General features: G+C 40.4%; 1 protein-coding gene across 2 annotated transcripts in view; it reads right to left on the reverse strand.

Annotated features, from left to right (window-relative positions):
* TTC7A (tetratricopeptide repeat domain 7A) overlaps positions 1-20,222 on the reverse strand; it is a 232,374-nt gene that overhangs the window by 33,846 nt on the left and 178,306 nt on the right. For both annotated transcript variants that reach the window (XM_006125491.4, XM_075925403.1), the window contains one exon: positions 19,085-19,287. In XM_006125491.4, coding sequence (XP_006125553.2) covers positions 19,085-19,287 — 203 coding nt within the window. The remainder of the gene's footprint in view (positions 1-19,084; positions 19,288-20,222) is intronic.

Raw genomic sequence — 20,222 nt, forward strand, 5'->3', positions numbered from 1 at the left:
AGATCTCAGGAGACCATCAAGTCCAACCCCCTGCCCAAAGCAGGACCAATCCCAGATAAATCATCCCAGCCAGGGCTTTGTCAAGCCGGGACTTAAAAACCTCTAGGAATAGAAATTCCACAACCTCCCAAGGTAACCCATTCCAGTGCTTCACCACTCTCCTAGTGAAATAGTTTTTCCAAATATCCAACCTTGCATTGCAACTTGAGACCATTGCTCCTCATTCTGTCCTCTGTCACCACTGAGCGCAGACTCTCTCCATTCTCTTTAGAGCCCCCCTTCAGGTAGTTGAAGGCTGCTATCAAATCCCCTCTCAATCTTCTTTTCTGTAGACTAAATAAGCCCAAATCCCTCAGCCTCTCCTCATAAGTCATGTGTTCCAGCCTCCTAATCATTTTTGTTGCCCTCTGCTGGGTTTCTCCAATGCATCCACATCCTTTCTGCAATGGGGGGGGGGGGGGGGGGGAAGAGGAGGAGGGGGGAAGAATTGGATGCAATACTCCAGATGTGCCCTCATCAGTGCCAAATAAAGGGGAATAATCACTTCCCTAGATATAATGCTCCTACTAATGCACCCCAAGATGCCATTAGCCTTCTTGGCTACAAGGGCACACTGTTGACTCATGTCCAGCTTCTCAACCACTGTAAACCCTGAGTCGTTTTCTGACGAACTGCTGCTTAGCCGTTTGGCCCCAACCTGCAGCAGTGCTTGGATTCTTCCATCTCAAATGCAAGACTGCACTTGTTCTTGTACCTCATCAGATTTGTTTTGGCCCAATCCTCCAATTTGTCTAGGTCACTCTGGACCTTATCTCTACTGTCCATCGTATCTACCTCTCCCCCTACCTTAGTGTCATCTGTGAATTTGCTGATGGTGCAATCCATCCCCTCATCCAGATCATTAATAAAGATGTTGAACAAAACAAGTTCCAGAACTGACCCATACAGCAATCCGCTTGATACCGAATGCCAACCAGACATGAAGCCATTGATCTTTATCCATTGAGCCCGAAAATCTAGCCAGATTTCTATCCATCTTATAGTCCATTTAATCAGTCCATACTTCCTTAATTTGCTGGCAAGAATACTGTGGGAGACCATATCAAAAACTTTGCTGAAGTCAAGATACATCATGTCAACTGCCTCCCCCACATCCAAAGAGCCAATTACTTCATTATAGAAGGCAATCACGTAGATCAGGCATTACTTGCTCTTGGTGGATCCATACTGACTATTCCTGATACTTTCCTCTCTTCCAAGTTCTTCAAAATAGATTCTTTGAGGTTCTCCTGCCATGATTTTTCTGGGAACTGAGCTGAGGCTGACTGGTCTGTAGTTCCCTGGATTCTTCTTCTTCTTCCATTTTTAAAGCCTGGCACTACATTTGCCTTTTTCCAGTTGTGTGGGACCTCCCTCAATTGCCACAAGTTTTCAAAGAAAATGGTCAATGGCTCTGAAGTCACATCAGTCAACACCCTTGGATGCATTAGATCTGGCCCCATGGATTTGTGTATATTCAGCTTTTCTAAATAGTTCTTAACCTGTTCTTTCTCCACTAAGAGCTGTACATCTCCTTCCTACAGAGTGCTGCCTTGTGCAATATTCTGGGAGATGACTTGTCTGTGAAGACAGAGGCAAAAAAACCACTGAGCTTTTCCCATATCTGTCACTAGGGGTTCATCTGCACTGCACTGTAGCTTGAAATAAGACACACAATTTGAGCTAAGTAAATTGCGTATCTTATTTCAAAATAACCCGCTATTCTGAAATGTCCCTTACTCTTTGTGGAATGAGGCTTACAGAGATGTCGGAATAACAAGCCTGAAATAATGGGCTTGCATAGTATTGCAGTGTAGACATAGCCTTGGGGTACGCCTAGACAGCTCCATTATTTCGGGTACTTCCGGTATCCCAATATAGCTATTCTGCGTCTTCTAAGCAAGCCCATTGTTTTGAAATAGCTTTTGAAATAACAGGCTTGCTAGTAAACCTTGTTCCATGAGGATTACGGGATGTTTAAGAATAGCAGTTTATTTTGAAATTTGGGATCTGTTTAGGCAGCACTAAATTTCAAAAATTTCAAAATACACTCAAAATAAGCTATGCAATTTGCGTAGCTCAAATTGCATAGCTTATTTTGAGCTCTGGTTACAGTGTAGATGCACCCTAGGTTACTTCCCTCTTTCAGTAAGGGTCCCACACCTTTCCTGATCACCCCCTTATTTATAACATGCCTGTAGAAACCTTCTTGTTATATTTCACATCCCTTGCTAGCTGCAATTCCAATTTCGTTTTGGCCTTGCTAATTTCATCCCCTGCAAGCTGAAGCAATTTTTAAATACTTTTCCCTAGTCATCTGTCCAAACTTCTACCTCTTGTAAGCTTCCTTTTTGTGTTTAAGCTCGCCAAAGATTTCACTGTTAAGTCAAGCTGATCACCTTCCATATATGCTTTTCTTACTGCGCATCAGGATGGTTTAAACATTGTTTGTTTATTTCCTACCAAACCAATGGTTATTATGTAAAGTATGAAAAGAGTTATTGTTTTCCCCCTTCAAAATTAGCATTAATTAGTACTGATTAAGGCTAACATTGTATTTGGTAATATCAGTGTACCATAACTCTAGAGAGCAGTTGCTAACAGAGATGCTCAAGCATATTTCTAATTATCCTGCTTCCACATACCATTGACATGCTTCTCAGAAGTACTGTCTCCATTCTATGCCCTCGTGGAGAAAAGGCTCAGCTAACTACATTGGTCATAAATCTCTGTACCAAAAGGTGATTGCTTGTAAATCCCCTGGTGTTCTGTCAGGAAACCATACAAAATAATTGCAAATCCATTAAACTGTATCTTGCATCTGTGTAACTAGCATTACATAGATTTCATTGTATTATTTGTTTAGTCGGAGCATATATAACATTGCTCTACCATCGGAGTCAATATTAACAGTTTTTTTGCCATCTGAGTCTCATTTGGTTCACTGAAATATTCCATTAGTCTTATATTTTCCTCCAGAGGTATTAATATTGATTTTTTTTTATCTTGCGCATATACAGGAAGGTCATATTGCTTCCTCTGGGATAAATTTATTCAACAAGGAACTATTCTATTAAACCTGGCTTGACATTATTGTCAATATAGCTGAACTGCCATGAAGCTTTTCTTTCGAAGCTTGAATTTAACTCTTCTGATTCCAGCTGTATCTGTCATTCAACTTTTGATTCACAGCTCAAAAAACTTCATCCAAAAAAATGAGAGGTTGGAAGAGTGTTTCACTGGAACCCTCTTAACATCCAAAACAAAGAAACTTTTGTTATGCAGGGGGCAACTATTAGACAGTTTGGGGGCTTTAAAGCATTGTGTTTTGGTAGGAGTGGTGTGACAGAGAAGATGACCATGGCAGTAGGAAATATGCTGATTCTGCCACTGTTCATTTAAAGACTTTCCAACTTTTTTTGAATTTTTTTAAAAAGATGTAAGCCAAGATTTTCAAAGATGGCAGTGTGACATCAGGCACACACACAAGTGGCCTGATTTTCAAAAGTGCAGTGGACTAAGCAACTCCCACTGGCTGTGTCTAGACTGGCAAGTTTTTCCACAAAATCATCTGCTTTTGCGGAAAAACTTGCCAGCTGTCTACACTGGCCGCTTGAATTTCCGCAAAAGTACTGACGATCTCATGTAAGATTGTCAGTGCTTTTGCAGAAATACTGTGCTGCTCCCGTTCGGGCAAAAGTCTTTTTCCGAAAGACTTTTGCGCAAAAGGGCCAGTGTAGACAGCAGAGATTTCTTTTCCGCAAAAAAGCCCCGATCGCAAAATGGCAATCGGGGCTTTTTTGCAGAAAAGCGTGTCTAGATTGGCCATGGACGCTCTTCCGCCAAAAGTGCTTTTGCGGAAAAGCGTCCTGCCAATCTAGATGCGCTTTTCTGAAAATGCTTTTAACGGAAAACTTTTCCGTTAAAAGCATTTCCGGAAAATCATGTCAGTGTAGACGTAGCCACTGAGTATAGCTAGATTGCAATTAAAAACCCAATGGCCCAGCTGTCACTCATATTACAGGGCTGTTTAATTTGATGTAGATGTTTGAGCTTGGATTGTAGTCTGAGCTCTGGGACCTCCTTCCTTCTTCACAGAGACCCAGAATCTGGGCTCCAGCACAGCCTGAACATCTGCACCACAATTAAACAGCACCATAGCCTGAGTCAATTCACGCTGACCAACCACAGTATTTAATTACAGTGTAGACATGCCCTTTGTGTTCTTGGCCATAGAATAAAAGACTTAGTAACTATTATGCAGCTATTATTCTTCAGGATGTGTTGCAAAAGTCCATTCCAATGCTGAATGCTCCCCCAGAACTCTGCTGCCAGAAAGATATTCCCTCAGTGGTCTCTGTTGGATTGGCTCTAGTGTCCCTGGAGTTGCATGCTCATAGTGCTAATATAAAAGTCTCCACTGCCCTGCTGTCTCTTCAGATCCTTCTTGCTGGATAACTCTGACAGAGGGGTGAGGGTGGGTGGTTTGGAAGGGATTGTGCGACACATCTGGAGGAACCATGTATACAGAAGGTTAGTAGCTTTTTTTTTCTTCTTTTTTCTTCTTCAAGTATTTACTCATGTCTATTCCAATACAGGTGACTCCCAAGCAAGTTGTACAGAGAGGGCTCGGAGTGCACTGACAAGCAGACTATATCACTGATATGCTAGATCCAGCATCCTTCTTACTGATGGCACAGTGAGATACAAAAGTGTGGACCGACATACTGACACTCTACAGATGTCTTGGAGAGGAACCTATGCCATGAATGCAGCTGAAGACGCCTTTGTGGAATGCATCATCGGAGCTGGAGCAGGGACCTTTGCCAGGTGCCTGTTTGGATACTGGAAGTGATCCATGATGAAAACCTCTGGGCTGAGGCTAGAAGACCTTTCAACTTTTTCTGCAACAGCCACAAAAAAGTTGAGTGGTTTTCTGAAATGATTTAGTCCTTCCTGTGTCCGACATCAAGTGTGTGAATTTGCTGCTACTGTCTGTTGGCATGTGGTTTCAGAAAGAAGACTGGAAAGACTGGTTAAAGTGGAATTGTGAAACCACCTTTGGGAGGAAGGCTCAATGAGGATGCAACTGAACCATTTCCTTGAAAAATATCACATAGGGCGTTCATTTCAGAACCTCCATATCTGGCTAAGGTAATGGCCATCAGGAAGCTCACCTTCCAGGACATGTAGAACAGAGTATATTGCCAGTGGCTTGAATGGGGGGGACTCATGAGCCATTACAGGTTGAGATCCCAAGGAGGGATAGGTTGTGATACGTAGGAGAGAGTATGTCCCCGTGTGCTGCCCCAACCCTGTGCAGACAGTTGGCAAAGCAGGCCTTGAGTAAACTGCCTAATGACCACAAGATCTGTTACAGTGTAAGGCACCTGGCCAGGGTATAGTAATTAACAGCACTAAGTAAATTAAAATGTCAAAAACTGAGCTGATATATATCCTTCAAATTGAAACGATAAATGAAAATGATATTGTCAAGCCAGGGCTGTAGTATGGCTGCTCCCAGGGCTGGGGCCGCTGTGCAGCTGTAGTGGGATCGCCACACCATCACCCCAGCCCCAGGAACAGCCTCACTGCTGCTCTGGTTCTAGCTCCAGCACACGGTGCAGCCGCACGCCATGCAGCCCCAGCCCGGGATCAGCCAGGAAGCCACCACATGGCCCTGACCCCAGCGCCAACCCTGGAAAGAGCAGAGAGCTGCCTATTTTTAGACAGCCCCTATTCTCCCACCAAGCCCACTATCACCAGCTTACCTGCTGCTGCACAGCTCTGCCAATGAGATGGGAGGGACTTAAATTCTTTCTGCATGCCTAGAGGGAACTAAGTCCTGAACACTATCTCTCAGATAAACCCCACACTTTCACCCCACACGTTGACCTGGACAGTCCAGTATTTTCGCCTCCTGTCCGGTAAAAAAGTTCAGAAATACTGGACACCTAAAATGTCCGGTATTTTCTGATTCTTTTACCCTGCCAGGAGGAGACAATACCGGACACCTGGCAACCCTACACACACACTCAGCAACCGGGCCCAGCCTCCCTCCTCACCGTTTACCTGGTTCCACAGAGGAGCTGTCTTCTGGCTCAGAGCAGGGAAACAAGATGGCCACTAGCAAAAAGCCTCAAAGGCCTTTCTTAAAGGGGCAATGCTGTTTTTTTTTTGCTCAACAACTTTGGTCTCCCCTTTTTTTCCCTCAACAGAATTTTTCCCCCTATTTTTTTTGGAGGGGGGAGGGTGTTCGGTTATTTTGATTAAACCATCTGGAAACCCTACTTTCACCTCCTCCTGCAATCATTTTGTCATAGTTGGCTGGTGGTCGTGAAAAGATCTGCATTGAGCGGGGTGGGCTATGGGCCAAAAAGTTTGGAAACCGCTGCTCTAGAATAATGCTTTAATAATAATCATTACCTAAAGTGTGCCAGAAGTGTTCACAGAACTGTGCAGCAGATCTGTGCTAAATAATAACAGGTCCTGCCCATAAGGGTTTTCAGTCCAAAGGCAGAAGTGAAAATAACATAGCATACACAGATAATGATAGTAATAATCTGCACTTAACATAGTGTCTGTCATTAGCTGACATTGTGCAAACATTAACTGAGCTTCACAATCTCCATATTATTAGTATCCTTTTAAAGAAGTTCAGAAATAAATTGTGGCATACAGTCACATCCCAGATGGCAGCATAGCTGACCTATGTGCAGGATGGTCACAGTCATGGCTCTACCTATTACCCAACCCTTTTCAGTTAATTGTTATCAATAGAGATCTACTCAGAGGCAGTCTCTGTACTCTCTGGAGGGGGAAGGTCTCACACCCATGCGGCTGCATACTGGGTAGCAACAACATAGCCCTAGGTGATTTGACAAATCAGTATCTAAGATGTGAACAGGAGCCAGGAATTATGACTCTCACAGTCTTGCTATAAGCACAAGATCACACTGTCTGCAGAAATGCCACTACATTTGCCAATAAATAGCCTTATTATGAAACACTGATTCACCACTGGCTATCAGAACAACAGCTTTAGGACATTAGTAATAGATACCATAGCATCGGAATTTGTGAAGTCATAAGTATATAACTGTATGAAATAGCAGGGTTTTTTAAATGTTCCTGTTCACATTAATTTTACTACATGATAATGAGCAGGATGCCAAAGTGATACATGGATTAGAAATACCAGATTAAATGGAGACTTACTAAGGTGTAGGTAATAAATATGAATAAAATAATGTGTAAAAATATTTTAGCTTTTATATTCCTTTCTCTTAAAGATTTGCATATGGAAATTTTGAATGGGATCAAAGTGTTGCACAATGGATACTCAGGATAGGATGCAGAGATAACATTTCTAGACACCATTAATGCTTCTTTGAGCAGCCTGTTCTGAAACCTTCAAAGGAAAGGTAATTCTTGATTTAGTCTTAAATGGACCACAGAATATCATCCAAGAGGTGACTATAGCTGAACCACTCAATAATACAGATAATAATATAATTAAATGTAGGGAAGAAAGTACCAAAGAAACACACCACAGCAGCTTTTAATTTAAAAAAGGGGAACTGCACAAAAATGAGGAAGCTAGTTAGACAGAAATTAAAAGGAATAGTCGCAAGAGTGAAATGCCTGCAAGCTGCATGGAAACTATTTAAGAACACAATAATCAAGGCTCAAATTCAGTGTATACCACTCCCACAAAAGCTGTAAGAGGACCAAATTCCACCTTGGCTAAACAGAATGAAGAGGATGGTTAGAGGCAAAAAAGCATGCTTTGAAAACTGAAAGTCAGAGGAACATCAACTCTGGCAAGTCAAGTATAATCAGGCATCCAGTGAAGAATTTGAAGAGCAGCTATCAAAGACACAAAGAGTAACAGCAAATTTTCTTTAAGTACATTGGAAGTAGGAAGTCTGCCAAACAATCAGTGAGGCTACTGGATGAGTAGGAAGACAAAGCTGTTTCAGGGAAATGAAATTAATTCTATTTGTCTTTACTGCAGAGGATGTGAGTGAAATTTTCATACCTGACCCATTTTTTTAGGTGACAGTTATAGGAATCTGTCCCAGATTGAGGTGTTAACAGAGGAAGCTTTGGAACAAATTAATTAAACAGTAATAAAGCACCAAGATAGTCACCCAAGAGTTCTAAAGGAACTGATACAGGAAATTGCAGGCCTACTGTGGTATATAATCTATCACTCAAACCAGTCTCTGTACCAGATTATTAGAATGTAGCTAATGTAATGCTAATTAAAAATAAAAGCTCTAAAGGCAATCCTGGCAATTATAGGCTGAGAAGTCAAACTTCAGCACCATATAAATGGGATGAAAATAAGAACAGAATTATCAGACATAAATGAAGGTAAGAGACAACACTGCTTTTATAAAGGGAAATTATGCTTCACAGATCTATTAAAATTCTTTGAGGGAGTCAACAAGCATGTGTACAGGTGTGACAGCTGATACAGCATTTAGGGACTCAAAGTCACACCAAAGACTCAAGCAAAGCACACAGTCATGGGATTTAAGGGAAGTTCCTCTCATGGATCAATAACTGGTTAAGATAGGAAACAATAAACGGTAGGAAAAAATGACCAGTTTTCCCAATGGAGAGAGGCAAATAGCAGGGTCCCTCAAGGATGTGTAATGGGAGTTGTACTGTTCAACTTATTTATAAATAATCTGGAAAAGGTGCTGAACAAAGAGGTTGCAAAATATGCAGAGGACACAAAAAGCAGTCAAATGCAAAGTGTTACAAGGTGATCTCACAAAACCCGATAGCGGAGCAACAAAATGACAGATAAAAGCAAAGATGACAAATACAAAGTAATGCACATTGGAAAACAACTACACATACAAAATAACGGGGTCTAAATTAGTGGCTACCACTCAAAAACAGATCTTGGAGTGACTATGGCTAATTCTCTGAAAATATTCACTCAATGAGCAATGGCAGTCAAAACCAAAAGAAAACAAACTACCAAGAGAATGCTAGGAACCATTAAGAAAGGGATAGATAATATGACAAAAAATATCATAATATTACTATATAAAGTACTATATAGTACTATGTACTACTATAAAATTATGATTTTATAGGATGGAATGGAGGTTTTGTAGTAATAAACAAAAGGCTCTATTGATTTGGGCTGGAGTGTTCTTACTCAAGTGGTTTTTGTAATGGGTGCTAATCTATACTTCTACATATATTTGGCTGGCCCTCCAGAAAACACCAGAATTCTCAGGATTAGTACACTCAAGTACTAGAATTTCCAGTACTTATTAAAAATCATACTCCACATAATTTCTCTATGGATTGACTCAAATGAATTTACATGACTATCTTATTATATCTACATGTACACACCCATGCAACAGAATAGAGGAATATGCAATAAGAATAGTTTTCCATTTTAATCTTTACAGAAATAAACATTACATCTTTGTTCCCACCATTCAATATCAAACACAGGGATTATGGGTTGAGAACAGCCAGAAAGCTATAGAGCTTTCTGCTAACAAGCTTATCATTCTTGCTCCAGGCACTATGAGAAGCCAGAAATCATTACAATCCTTCAGTGGAATCAACAAAACTCAACTATGACTCAAGCAAATCTTTCATTTAAAAAAAAATCTGGCTTGACGTGAGCAACAACAGTGCACATTTACTTATCTCTTAAATGCATAATTCTTTCTTCCTTCCTTTTCATGATGAAAATGGACAAAATCTAACAAATCAGTATGTTCTTTTGAATATTACAATGAACCGTTTAGTTTAGCTTGCAATATCATTTATGGATCTTCAGGATTTGAATCCTCTCATATACTGGACACTGTTTTTTCCAGAATCAAAGGAACCATATTGCTAAAAGGAATATGGTACATTTTTATTTCTTATTCCTGGAGCATAAAGGTTAGATGGCCTATACTTGAACTACAAGAAAGCTGCATCACCTCAGTGGGCCAAATTCTACCACGTTCATTGACACAGTAGGATGTATGTCAGTGTAGAACTGTCCCTAATCATCACAATGGAGTTCCTTGTACAGAATTTTGTTGGCCATGTACTAGAGGAAATGATCATTAGTTATCACTGAGTTTTCCTATCCAATGCATAGACGTGGATAGACTCTTAAGATGTGCCCTTTTGCTTTTGTTCCTGGGCCAGTAAAAGCTGCATGCTTAATTAAGGTTTGTCAGTAGTCTCAGGAAGAAGGATGGGGAAAGAAGACAATTTATACAGCTTTCCAGTTACTCCCACTAGCCCACATAGGTGTTTCATAGGCAAGCTCCAGAGGGAGCAGAAGCTAGACCATACAGGCATAAGGAAGGGTTGGTTCCAACACGGGGCATTAGAAGACAGAGGACTGAATATAAAGTGACAATGAGGAGGAACTTGGAGTTGCTCAATTCTCTGCCACTCTCCTCCCTCAAAAACCCCAAACCAACCAGCCAAAGAAACAAACAAATAAAAACAAACATGAAAGAAAAAGTTAACATAAGCTTCCAAAAGCCAGATTACTAATTGCTTACTCATACTGGCGAGCAGTTACTCAAAGAAGTAGTTCCACAGACTTTGATGGGACTACTTCAGTGTTCATCAGTGGGAGTTAAGGGTTTTATAATCTCACCCTAATAAAACATAGCATTATTTTTTTTTAGTTTTACTGTCATTAACTTATTTGAAAAAGTCAGATGTATGAATGAGTAGCAACAACTTGCAGATTCTGTGGCATTGCCTATGAAGTAGAGGTATTGACATAAAAACAACATAATTATTGTTGTTTAATATAATAATAATATCTTAAGTGTAAGTGGTTTTCATGCTGCTGTACAAGATACATAACAAAGACAGCCCCTGCTTTGAAGAGCTTATAGTTTACTATGATACAATCTATTTGAATATCTATATTGCATGTACACCTGCTGCACACTGTGTTGCATTTCTGCAATGTGCATGGAACAACTAGATTCAATGTGGAAAGAACAAGTTAGAAAGCTCTTCTGTAACACTTAAGTCACAACTGTTTTCAGTTAAGTGAAGAAAGCACTTATTGCTACATTTGTGCCCTCATTTTAAAACAACAACACTATTCACATTGGAATTATCCAAATATAGATTTGACAGCGCAGCTGTGTCAGCCTGAGGGGAGAGGCATGCTACTTCACTAATTGGTGCTGATACCCCAGGAACAATGACACTGTCTACAATAAAGTTTTCTTTGAAAACTGACTAGGTCAGTTGGATAGCAAATGTATTATGTCAAACAATAATTCCTTTAGGTGGAGAAAGTCCTTTAATCTCTAATCTTTTTCCTAATGAGTCCAACATAGATTACTATACATGCAAAGCTACATTAATATTATTACAAGTTCTAAAGATAAGCATTCAAAGATTTAGAATTGCCAGAATTAAAGTTTTATTAAGGATAACCTTGATTCATCTTGGTGTACACATGGGGTATGTCTAGACTACATGGCTCCGTCAACAGAGCCATGTAGAAGAGTATACTACACATAGGAAAATGAAGCGGCGATTTAAATAACCGCCGTTTCATTTACATCAAAATGGCCACCGCGCTGTGCCGATCAGCTGTTTGGCGGCACAGCACGGTAGTCTGGACGCTCCGCAGTTGACAAGGGAAGCCCTTGTTGACCACTCCGTTATGCCTCGTGAAATGACGTTTACCAGAGCAGTCGACAAGGGCTTCCCTTGTCGACTGTGGAGCGTCCAAACTACCGTGCTGTGGTGCCAAACAGCTGATCAGCACAGTGCGGTGGCCATTTTGATGTAAATGAAGCGGCAGTTATTTAAATCGCCGCTTCATTTTCCTATGTCTAGTAAACTCATCTACATGGCTCCGTCGACGGAGCCATGTAGTCTAGACATACCCATGGATTTTATTGTTTTAAACTTTAAGGTACCATTAGATCTGTGATCCCCTTGAGCTCCTCTTGAGACTGCCACCTGGTGTGCAGCCTACATTCCTTCTAGGGTGCTTTTGGTCCATGCTAGACCAAAAGCTCTGGTCTCCCCCAGCAAAGGCACGGAGTTGGGGTTACCGCCCACCTGCAAAGCAACACAGATGATGATAACAGCTCTGGGAGGGCTCAGCAAAAGGGATTTGACAGTCAAGGGGACCTAAGTGATACAACCCATCCCAGTGGCACAGTCAGCACAATTTAAGTAATCGCAAATGAAAACAAACAGATCAAAGCAAGTAACTAATCTAAAATAAACCTTGTCCCTAAGAGAAATTGTTACAGATCATATTTCTCATTCTAGTCCTTATTTCAGGTAAAATCCTGATCTTTTCTCTGACCTGTGTCTAACAGGGAGGCAGTTTCAAAAGACAGTTGGATATAATCATTGATTGTTTCCCATTTCATCCCAATCTTGATTCTATTCTCCCCATCCCAATGGAAAAATACCAAATTCAAGGTAGATTCCAGCACGAGCTGGTATGGCCACATGTCTTTATAGGACAATCACAGTTTGGGCTTACAGGAAAAACAAAAACATTTACAGATCATTGTTTTGAGCATCAGGCTATTAAGTTCCTTAAGTACCACTAATGGCTTTCACTAGAAGACCTAGAATTAATAAAACAGGTTTAGACTTCATATTTCTAATTTCACATACAAGAATGATACATGAACATAAATTGAATGCACACATTAAGGAGGTCACAAGATCTTAAATGACAGGTTATTTGCCTTGTTTTGCATAAAGCATATTTGAGTTATGTATATTCACATTAAAACATATTTCCACAAAAATATGGAGGTAGTGTGACATGGTCAACTAGTCTAGTGGCGCCCAATCTTATTATACTGCTAGGTCACATAAACCTATACACAACCTTGCATGGGTCAGATTCTACACACTTCTTTGTGAAAACAAAAATGATATAAACATGATGACAAAACACTAATAAATTAGTCATTATTATATCGTGCATTGAAATAGAATGCAGGCTTCATGAAATGCTTTGGTGGCTCATGTAGGGCCTGCAGGTTGGGTATCCCTCATCTAATCTGAACACCTGTAAATCAATTAGACCACCTGTAAATCATAGATTATTAAATTATACCAGTACTGAGCCAATGACTTTTATTTGACTAACACATACATTCCATAAAAGCATTCAAGCTTTGGAGATTTGTAACTTATCCTTTAAATCATCTTCTGTACCTAATGACTGGAAGACAGCTAATGTGATGCCAATATTTAAAAAGGGCTGGAGAGGCGATCCTGGCAATTACAGACACCAGTAAGTCTAATGTCAGTACCGGGCAAATTAGTTGAAACTATAGTTAAGAATAGAATGGTCAGACATACAGATGAATGTAATTTGTTGGGGAAAAGTCAACATGGATTCTGTAAAGGGAAATCGTGCCTTACTAATCTACTAGAGTTCTTTGAGGGGGTCAACAAACATGTGGACAAAGTGGATCCAATGAACATAGTATATTTAGATTTCCAGAAAGCCTTTGACAAAGTCCATTACCCAACACTCTTAAGCAAAATTAGCTGTCATGGGATAAGAGGGAACATCCTCTCGTGGATTGATAACTGGTTAAAAGATAGGAAACAAAGAGTTGGAATAAATGGACAGTTGTCAGAGAGGAAAGTGGTAACTAGTGGTGTCCCCCAAGGGTCTGTACTGGGACCAGTCCTACTTAACCTATTTATAAATGATCTGGAGAAAGGGGTAAATGCTGATGTGGCAAAATTTGCAGATTATACTAAACAAGATAGTTAAGAACAAAGCAGACTGTGAAGAGCTTCAAAAGGATCTCACAAAGCTACGTAACTGAGCAACAAAATGGAAAATTATTTTAATGTTGATAAATACAAAGTCATGCATATTAGAAAACATAATCCCAACTATACATATAAAATGATGGGAACTAGTTTAGCTATAACCACTCAAGAGAAAGATCTTAGAGTCATTGTGTATAGTTCTCCGAAAACATCCTCTCAATGTGCAGCATCAGTCAAAAAAGCAAACAGAATGCTGCAATCGTTAAAAAAAAGGGATGGAGAATAAGATAGAGAATATCTTATTGCCTCTATATAAATCTATAGTATGCCCACATCTTGAATGCAGATGTGGTTGCCTCATCTCAAAAAATATATATTGGCATATATATGGCAGAAAAGGGCAACAAAAATGATTAGGAGTTTGGAACAAGTCCCATATGAAGAGACATTAAAAAGACTGGGACTTTTCATCTTAGAAAAGAGGAGACTAAGGGGGGATATGATACAGGTCTATAAATCATGACAGGTATGGAGAGAGTGAATAAGGAAAAGTTATTTATTTGTTCACATAACGTAAGAACTAGGGGTCACCAAATGAAATTAATAGGTAGCTGGTTTAAAACAAACAAAAGGAAGTATTTCTTCATACAACATACAGTCAGTCTTTGGAACTCCTTGCCAGAGGATGCTGTGAAGGCCAGGACTTTAACAGGGTTCAAAAATAAACTAGATAAATTCATGGAGGTTGGGTCCATCAATGGCTATTAGCCAGGATAGGTAGGAATGGTGCCCCTAGCCTCTATTTGTAAGGGGCTGGAAATGGATGACAGGAGAGGGATCACTTGCTGATTACCTGTTCTGTTCTCTCCCTCTGGGGCATCTGGCATTGGCCACTGTTGGAAGACAGGATACTGGGCTAGATGGACCTTTGGTCTGACCCATTATGGGCTTTCTTATGTTCTTATGACGGTCTTATGTTATCTTCTTATGATTCAAATACATCAGGAGATTATAATACAGTTTTAAAATACATGCTCACATAGATTTTGACAGGATCCCTACCTCGTTGAATGCATAGGATGGACAGTGCTCGGTGAATGATTAGCTTTTAAATATTTTATATTATCCTGAATGTGTGACCTCGTTTATTGCACAGTATTCAAACTCCACTCTGAAAATTGCCCAATTACCTTCTATGACACAGTAACATGCTCTGTTGATTTCGGAAAGGCGGTGGACATGATATACCTTGACTTTAGTAAGGCTTTTGATATGGTCTCCCACAATATTCTTGCCAGCAAGTTAAAGAATAATGGATTGGATAAATGGACTGTAAGGTGGATAGAATGTTGGGCTCAACGGGTAGTGATCAACAGCTCGATGTTTGGCTGGCAGTCAGTATCAAGAGGACTGCCTCAAAGGTCAGTACTGAGGCCGATTTTCTTCAACATCTTTAGTAATGACTTGGAATAGGGGAGGAATTGCACCTTCAGTAAGTTTGCAGATGACACTAAGCTAAGGGGAGATGTAGATACATTGGAGGGTAGGGATAAGGTGCAGAGTGACCTAGACAAACTGGGGGTTTGAGCCAAAAGAAATCTGATGATGTTCAACAAGGCCAAGTGTAGACTCCCATGCATTGTTATAGGCTGGGGACCGACTGGCTAAGAAGTAGTTCAGCAGAAAAGGATGCGGGGATTACAGTGGATGAGAAGCTGGACAGAAGTCAACCGTGTGCCCTTATAGTCAAGAAGGCTAATGGCATATTGGGTTGTATTAGTAGGAACACTGCCATCAGATCTAGAGAAGTAATTATTCTCCTTTATTCAGCACTGGTGAGGCTACATGTGGAGTACTGCATCCAATTCTGGGCCCCCCACTACAGAAAGGATATGGATGCGTAGGAGAAAGTTCCGCAGAGGGCAACCAAATGATAAGGGGGCTGAAGCACTTGACTTACGAGGAGAAGCTGAAGGATTTGGGCTTATTTAGTCTACAGAAGAGTGAGGGGGGATATGATAGCAGCCTTTAACTACCTGAAGGGGGGTTCCAAGGAGGATGGAGAGAGGTTGTTCAAAGTAGTGACAGATGGCAGAATAAGGAGCAATGGTCTCAAATTGCAGTAGGGAAGTTCTAGGTTGGATATTAGGAAAAATTATTTTACTAGGAAGGTGGTGAGGCAGGTTACCTAGGGAGGTGGTGGAATCTCCACCCCTATAGGTCCTGTTTTAGCAGGGGATTGGACTCGATGACCTCCTGAGGTCTTTTCCATCCCTATGATTCTATGATAATTGTTTATTTCCTCATTGGCTGTTCTGTGGTGCTCACTATAATATCTAAATGCTTCATAATCATTAATTTATTTTTACAAATCCTCTGAGAGGGAAGAGTTATTGTTATATCCCCATTATACAGATGGAGATCTAAGGCAGAGAGCTTATAGTAACCAATAATTTTGGGTGCCCAATTTGAGACACCTGGGGCCTGATTTTTCAGAGTACTTAGCATCATGGAGCATCCATGTGTTCAAAGCACAGCGACTGGTGACTTCAGCTGCAACAGTGAGCATTGAGCACTCATGCAAATTGGATGCTCCCAGGCACCCAGCAAATGCAGAACAATTAATGGCCACCTTTGAAAAGTAACGAAGTCACCTTGTGTCACACAGGAACTCTGTGGCACAGGCAGGAACAGAATACAGTTCTCCAAAGCAGCATTATACTGTCATAATCAAGACACCTTCCTTTCTCTTTTTGCAATCTCTGCCCTCATTCACTACACACCTTCCAATTTCTGCTGCAAATGATGCAGGAGTCCTACAAACAAGAACCTCCTTCACTACACAACCTTGATTCATCTCCAGAATAGGTCCATCCAATGCACTGAATAAGGCAGAGATACTGTGGAAAAATAGTATGTCATCATGTAATTAATGACTATCATATTACAACAGGGGTAAGCAAGATAATGCCTGTGGGCTGGATTCGGTCCACCAAGCCTTTTGATCCAGACTGTGCCCACCCCCACCCCTGTGGCAGGGAACAGTGCCACTCAACATGGCTAATTGCTTCCGGTGGCTCTCTGTGGTGCAGGGAGGGAGGGAGAGGCTTCAGAGCACTATACCCCTCCCAAATCAATTGCCTTTTCACTACCTGGGTGTCTGCAGGAAAGTCACTTGCAGCACAGGAGATACAGGCTCTTTGCTCACAGTAATGGGAGTCCCACCCCAGAACAGGATAGTAGGGACCAAAAATTACAGGGAAAGTCTAATTTCATCCCTGTAGCCCTGCAGTCACTCATTCTCAGTCACTCTGGGACAGTGAGACAGAGTAGGGAGAGGGAAGATGGCACAAGTGTGGTCTTGGTCATACAGAGGAGTCGTAAGGTGTTAGAGCATGCTCAAATGTTAGTGGCTAAACTCTAGGGCTGTGTCTACATTGGCAAGATTCTGCGCAAAAGCAATTGCTTTTGCGCAAAACTTGCTACCTGTCTACACTGGCCGCGAGTTCTTGCGCAAGAACACCGATGTTCTAATGTAAGAAATTAGTGCTTCTTGTGCAAGAGGCCAGTGTAGACAGGCAACATGAATTTCTTGCGCAAGAAAGCCCGATGGTTAAAATGGCCATCAGAGCTTTCTTGTGCAAGAGAGCGTCTACACTGGCACAGATGCTTTTGCGCAAAAGCACATCTCTTGCGCAAAAGCACATGCCAGTATAGACGCTCTCTTGTGCAAATACTCTAACGCAAAAACTCTTGCGTTAAAGAGTATTTGCGCAAAATCTTGCCAATGTAGACAAATACTTTGTGTGATCATTGTAGCCTAGAAGTTTCTACGGGACATGTGAGAACTGAGATTCTTGAAAGGCCTTTCAGTTGGTCAAATTTACAGTTATGGCAAAAAACACGTACTAGATAAAAAGACCATGCACTTGCCAAATCTCAAGCAGGGAGACATGAGAATCAAAGGAAAGACCACTAGATTTTTAAAACATGTGTAAAGTAATAGGTTTTCCCCCTTAGTTTTGTTCTCAGAAATGGCTGAACCATTTTGACTAAAATGTTCTAAAAATAACTGCCTTTTTTCAGTTTATTTTTTTCCTCTTGAGTGTTTGATGCTTCCCTTTTGGAGTCCCTCACAAATTACGTCATTATTGAATGCTAACAAAACACAAAATAGCCAATGATCACATAAAGCAGCCATGTGGACTACTGGATATTAAAAAAAAAAAGATTATCAAAAAATGTCCAAAAAGTCCAAGAAGTACTACGATGACAAGGAGCATCTCTGATTCAAGGTTGACCAATATTTCACCACAGAGGTGCTCCACTGGGAAGTTCTATGGACCACAGGTTGCAAGCCATAGGCCAAGTATATACAGATTTTTGTTTTTGTGATGATGAAGAACAAAACTATCCTCACTTTGCAGTTCCTCAAGAAAATCAAAGGGTGACATTCAGTTGTGGTTGAAGGTTAGCACTGAGCCTATGCACCACTCAAATCCTATTCAAGGATGTAAGTGGGGAATTTTACCATGAAATGATAGAATCATCAAATATTAGAACTGGAAGAGACCCTGACAGGTCATCAAGTACAGTCACCTGCACTCATGGTAGGACCAACCACTATCTAGAACAGGGGTGGGCAATAATTTTTGACTGGGGGCCACTTAAAAAATGTTTGAAAGCTCTGCCGCATCCAAGGAAAGAGTCTGCTTTTCCGAAAAAAAAATCGGAAAAGCATATGTGTTTTTTTGCATCCCTGTAAACCTTGTTCTATGAGGAAGAAGAAATGTTCCAAAAGAGGGGTTTTTCCCCTTCACACTTGGCCCGTGTAGACGAGCCAAATGTTGGAAAAGCCTCTTCCAGAAGAAAAGCGGAAAAAGATACGCCAACTGCGGTTCGCAATTTGTGTATCTTTTTCTGACTTTGCCCTGCAGTGTAGACATAGCTCAACTATAAGTGCATTGCATGATAAAATTGCATGGCTTTCAATAAGAAGCTCATCTACAATGATAACAAAGCAATAAATATACTTCCAAAACTATCAGTTTTGCAGCACTTAAAATATTACATTTGACACAAGTATTAGTCTAATTAGTTAAAGACTTTCAATCCAATCCTGAATTAGGAGGTGCAAGCTACCCAAATGATTCCTGGTATAAAGTAACTCACCTTCTGTTGCTGTTGGACCCTTCTCTTCTTATTATAGTTAATCAGGAGCAGAAACACCATAATGAGGCTCACCCCCTGAAAAACTCACCAGGCTGTGCATAATTTCCACTCCAGCTGGATTCACTGTGAGTGCCTCATCATACAATTGCTTAGCCTCCTCCAAACTGCCTTTCATCTCTGCAAGCCTCCCACGCATGTACAGCACAGTGTGAGATGTGGGGAAAAGACTAGCTGCCTCCTGGATACAAAAGCCTGCTTCTTTGAGATGCCGTTTTTCCATGAAGAGTTCAGCTACAAAACAAAAACTACCATTAGTTTCAATAATTCAGTAAGCTTTATACTTGTAATAATGACACCTTCTCCCTTAAATTCAATTAGAAGGTCTGGGTCCTGAAAATCCTTACTATTTTGGTTAGTGCTTTCTACTCAAATAATTCCATTGAATTGACACTTAGTAGCTAGGACACTGAAATGTCTCAATACAGGAAAGTATTCCTGGCAAACTTTAAACATATCTTTAAAGTTCTTCCCTGAAATGGGACACATTTAAATATATGCTTAAATGTTTTCTGAATTGGAGCTAAATATGTGCTGGATCTGATCCTAGAAGAGCCATACTAGTAGCTATTTAAGGCCATTTCCAATCAGATGGAAGGAAAGCAGTTATGGTTGTCTGGTGGGAGGTTTGACAATGTCAGAGTAAAAGGATACATTTAATTGAGGGGGTCAAAAATTTCTTATTTGAAGGGGAACTCAGAACTTGGATAGTTTTAAATGGACTAAATTATCTAAGTGAGTTTTCTGATTGTCTATAAAAGTTCTATATTCTGTTTATCATAGATATATATTAAATATAATATTTATTATTAGTATACACAAACATGCACGTGTCATAAAAATAGAGATCTTATATGAAATCACTGACTGAAAATCTGATTATTCTGCTGTTTACTTTTATAACCAAGTAAGCAATTGCACTACTGCTTTTTCTCTCAAAGAAAAAAATGGAACTAGCACATGAATGTATTATACGGATACTAACAATTTGTTAATATAAACACTAAACAAAATTTATTATGAATTAAATCCTCCTCCTAATATTATAAAAAACCTCACAAAAAGGCTTCACAACAGGACATTCAGATTTCATTGAGCCATATATTTTAAATGGGAGCTTCTAATATAAAAATATACATTAATTCTCATTACTGTCACCAGCGAAAAGC

Source organism: Pelodiscus sinensis, chromosome 3 (assembly GCF_049634645.1).
Source record: "Pelodiscus sinensis isolate JC-2024 chromosome 3, ASM4963464v1, whole genome shotgun sequence".
NCBI classification, from domain to species: domain Eukaryota; kingdom Metazoa; phylum Chordata; order Testudines; family Trionychidae; genus Pelodiscus; species Pelodiscus sinensis.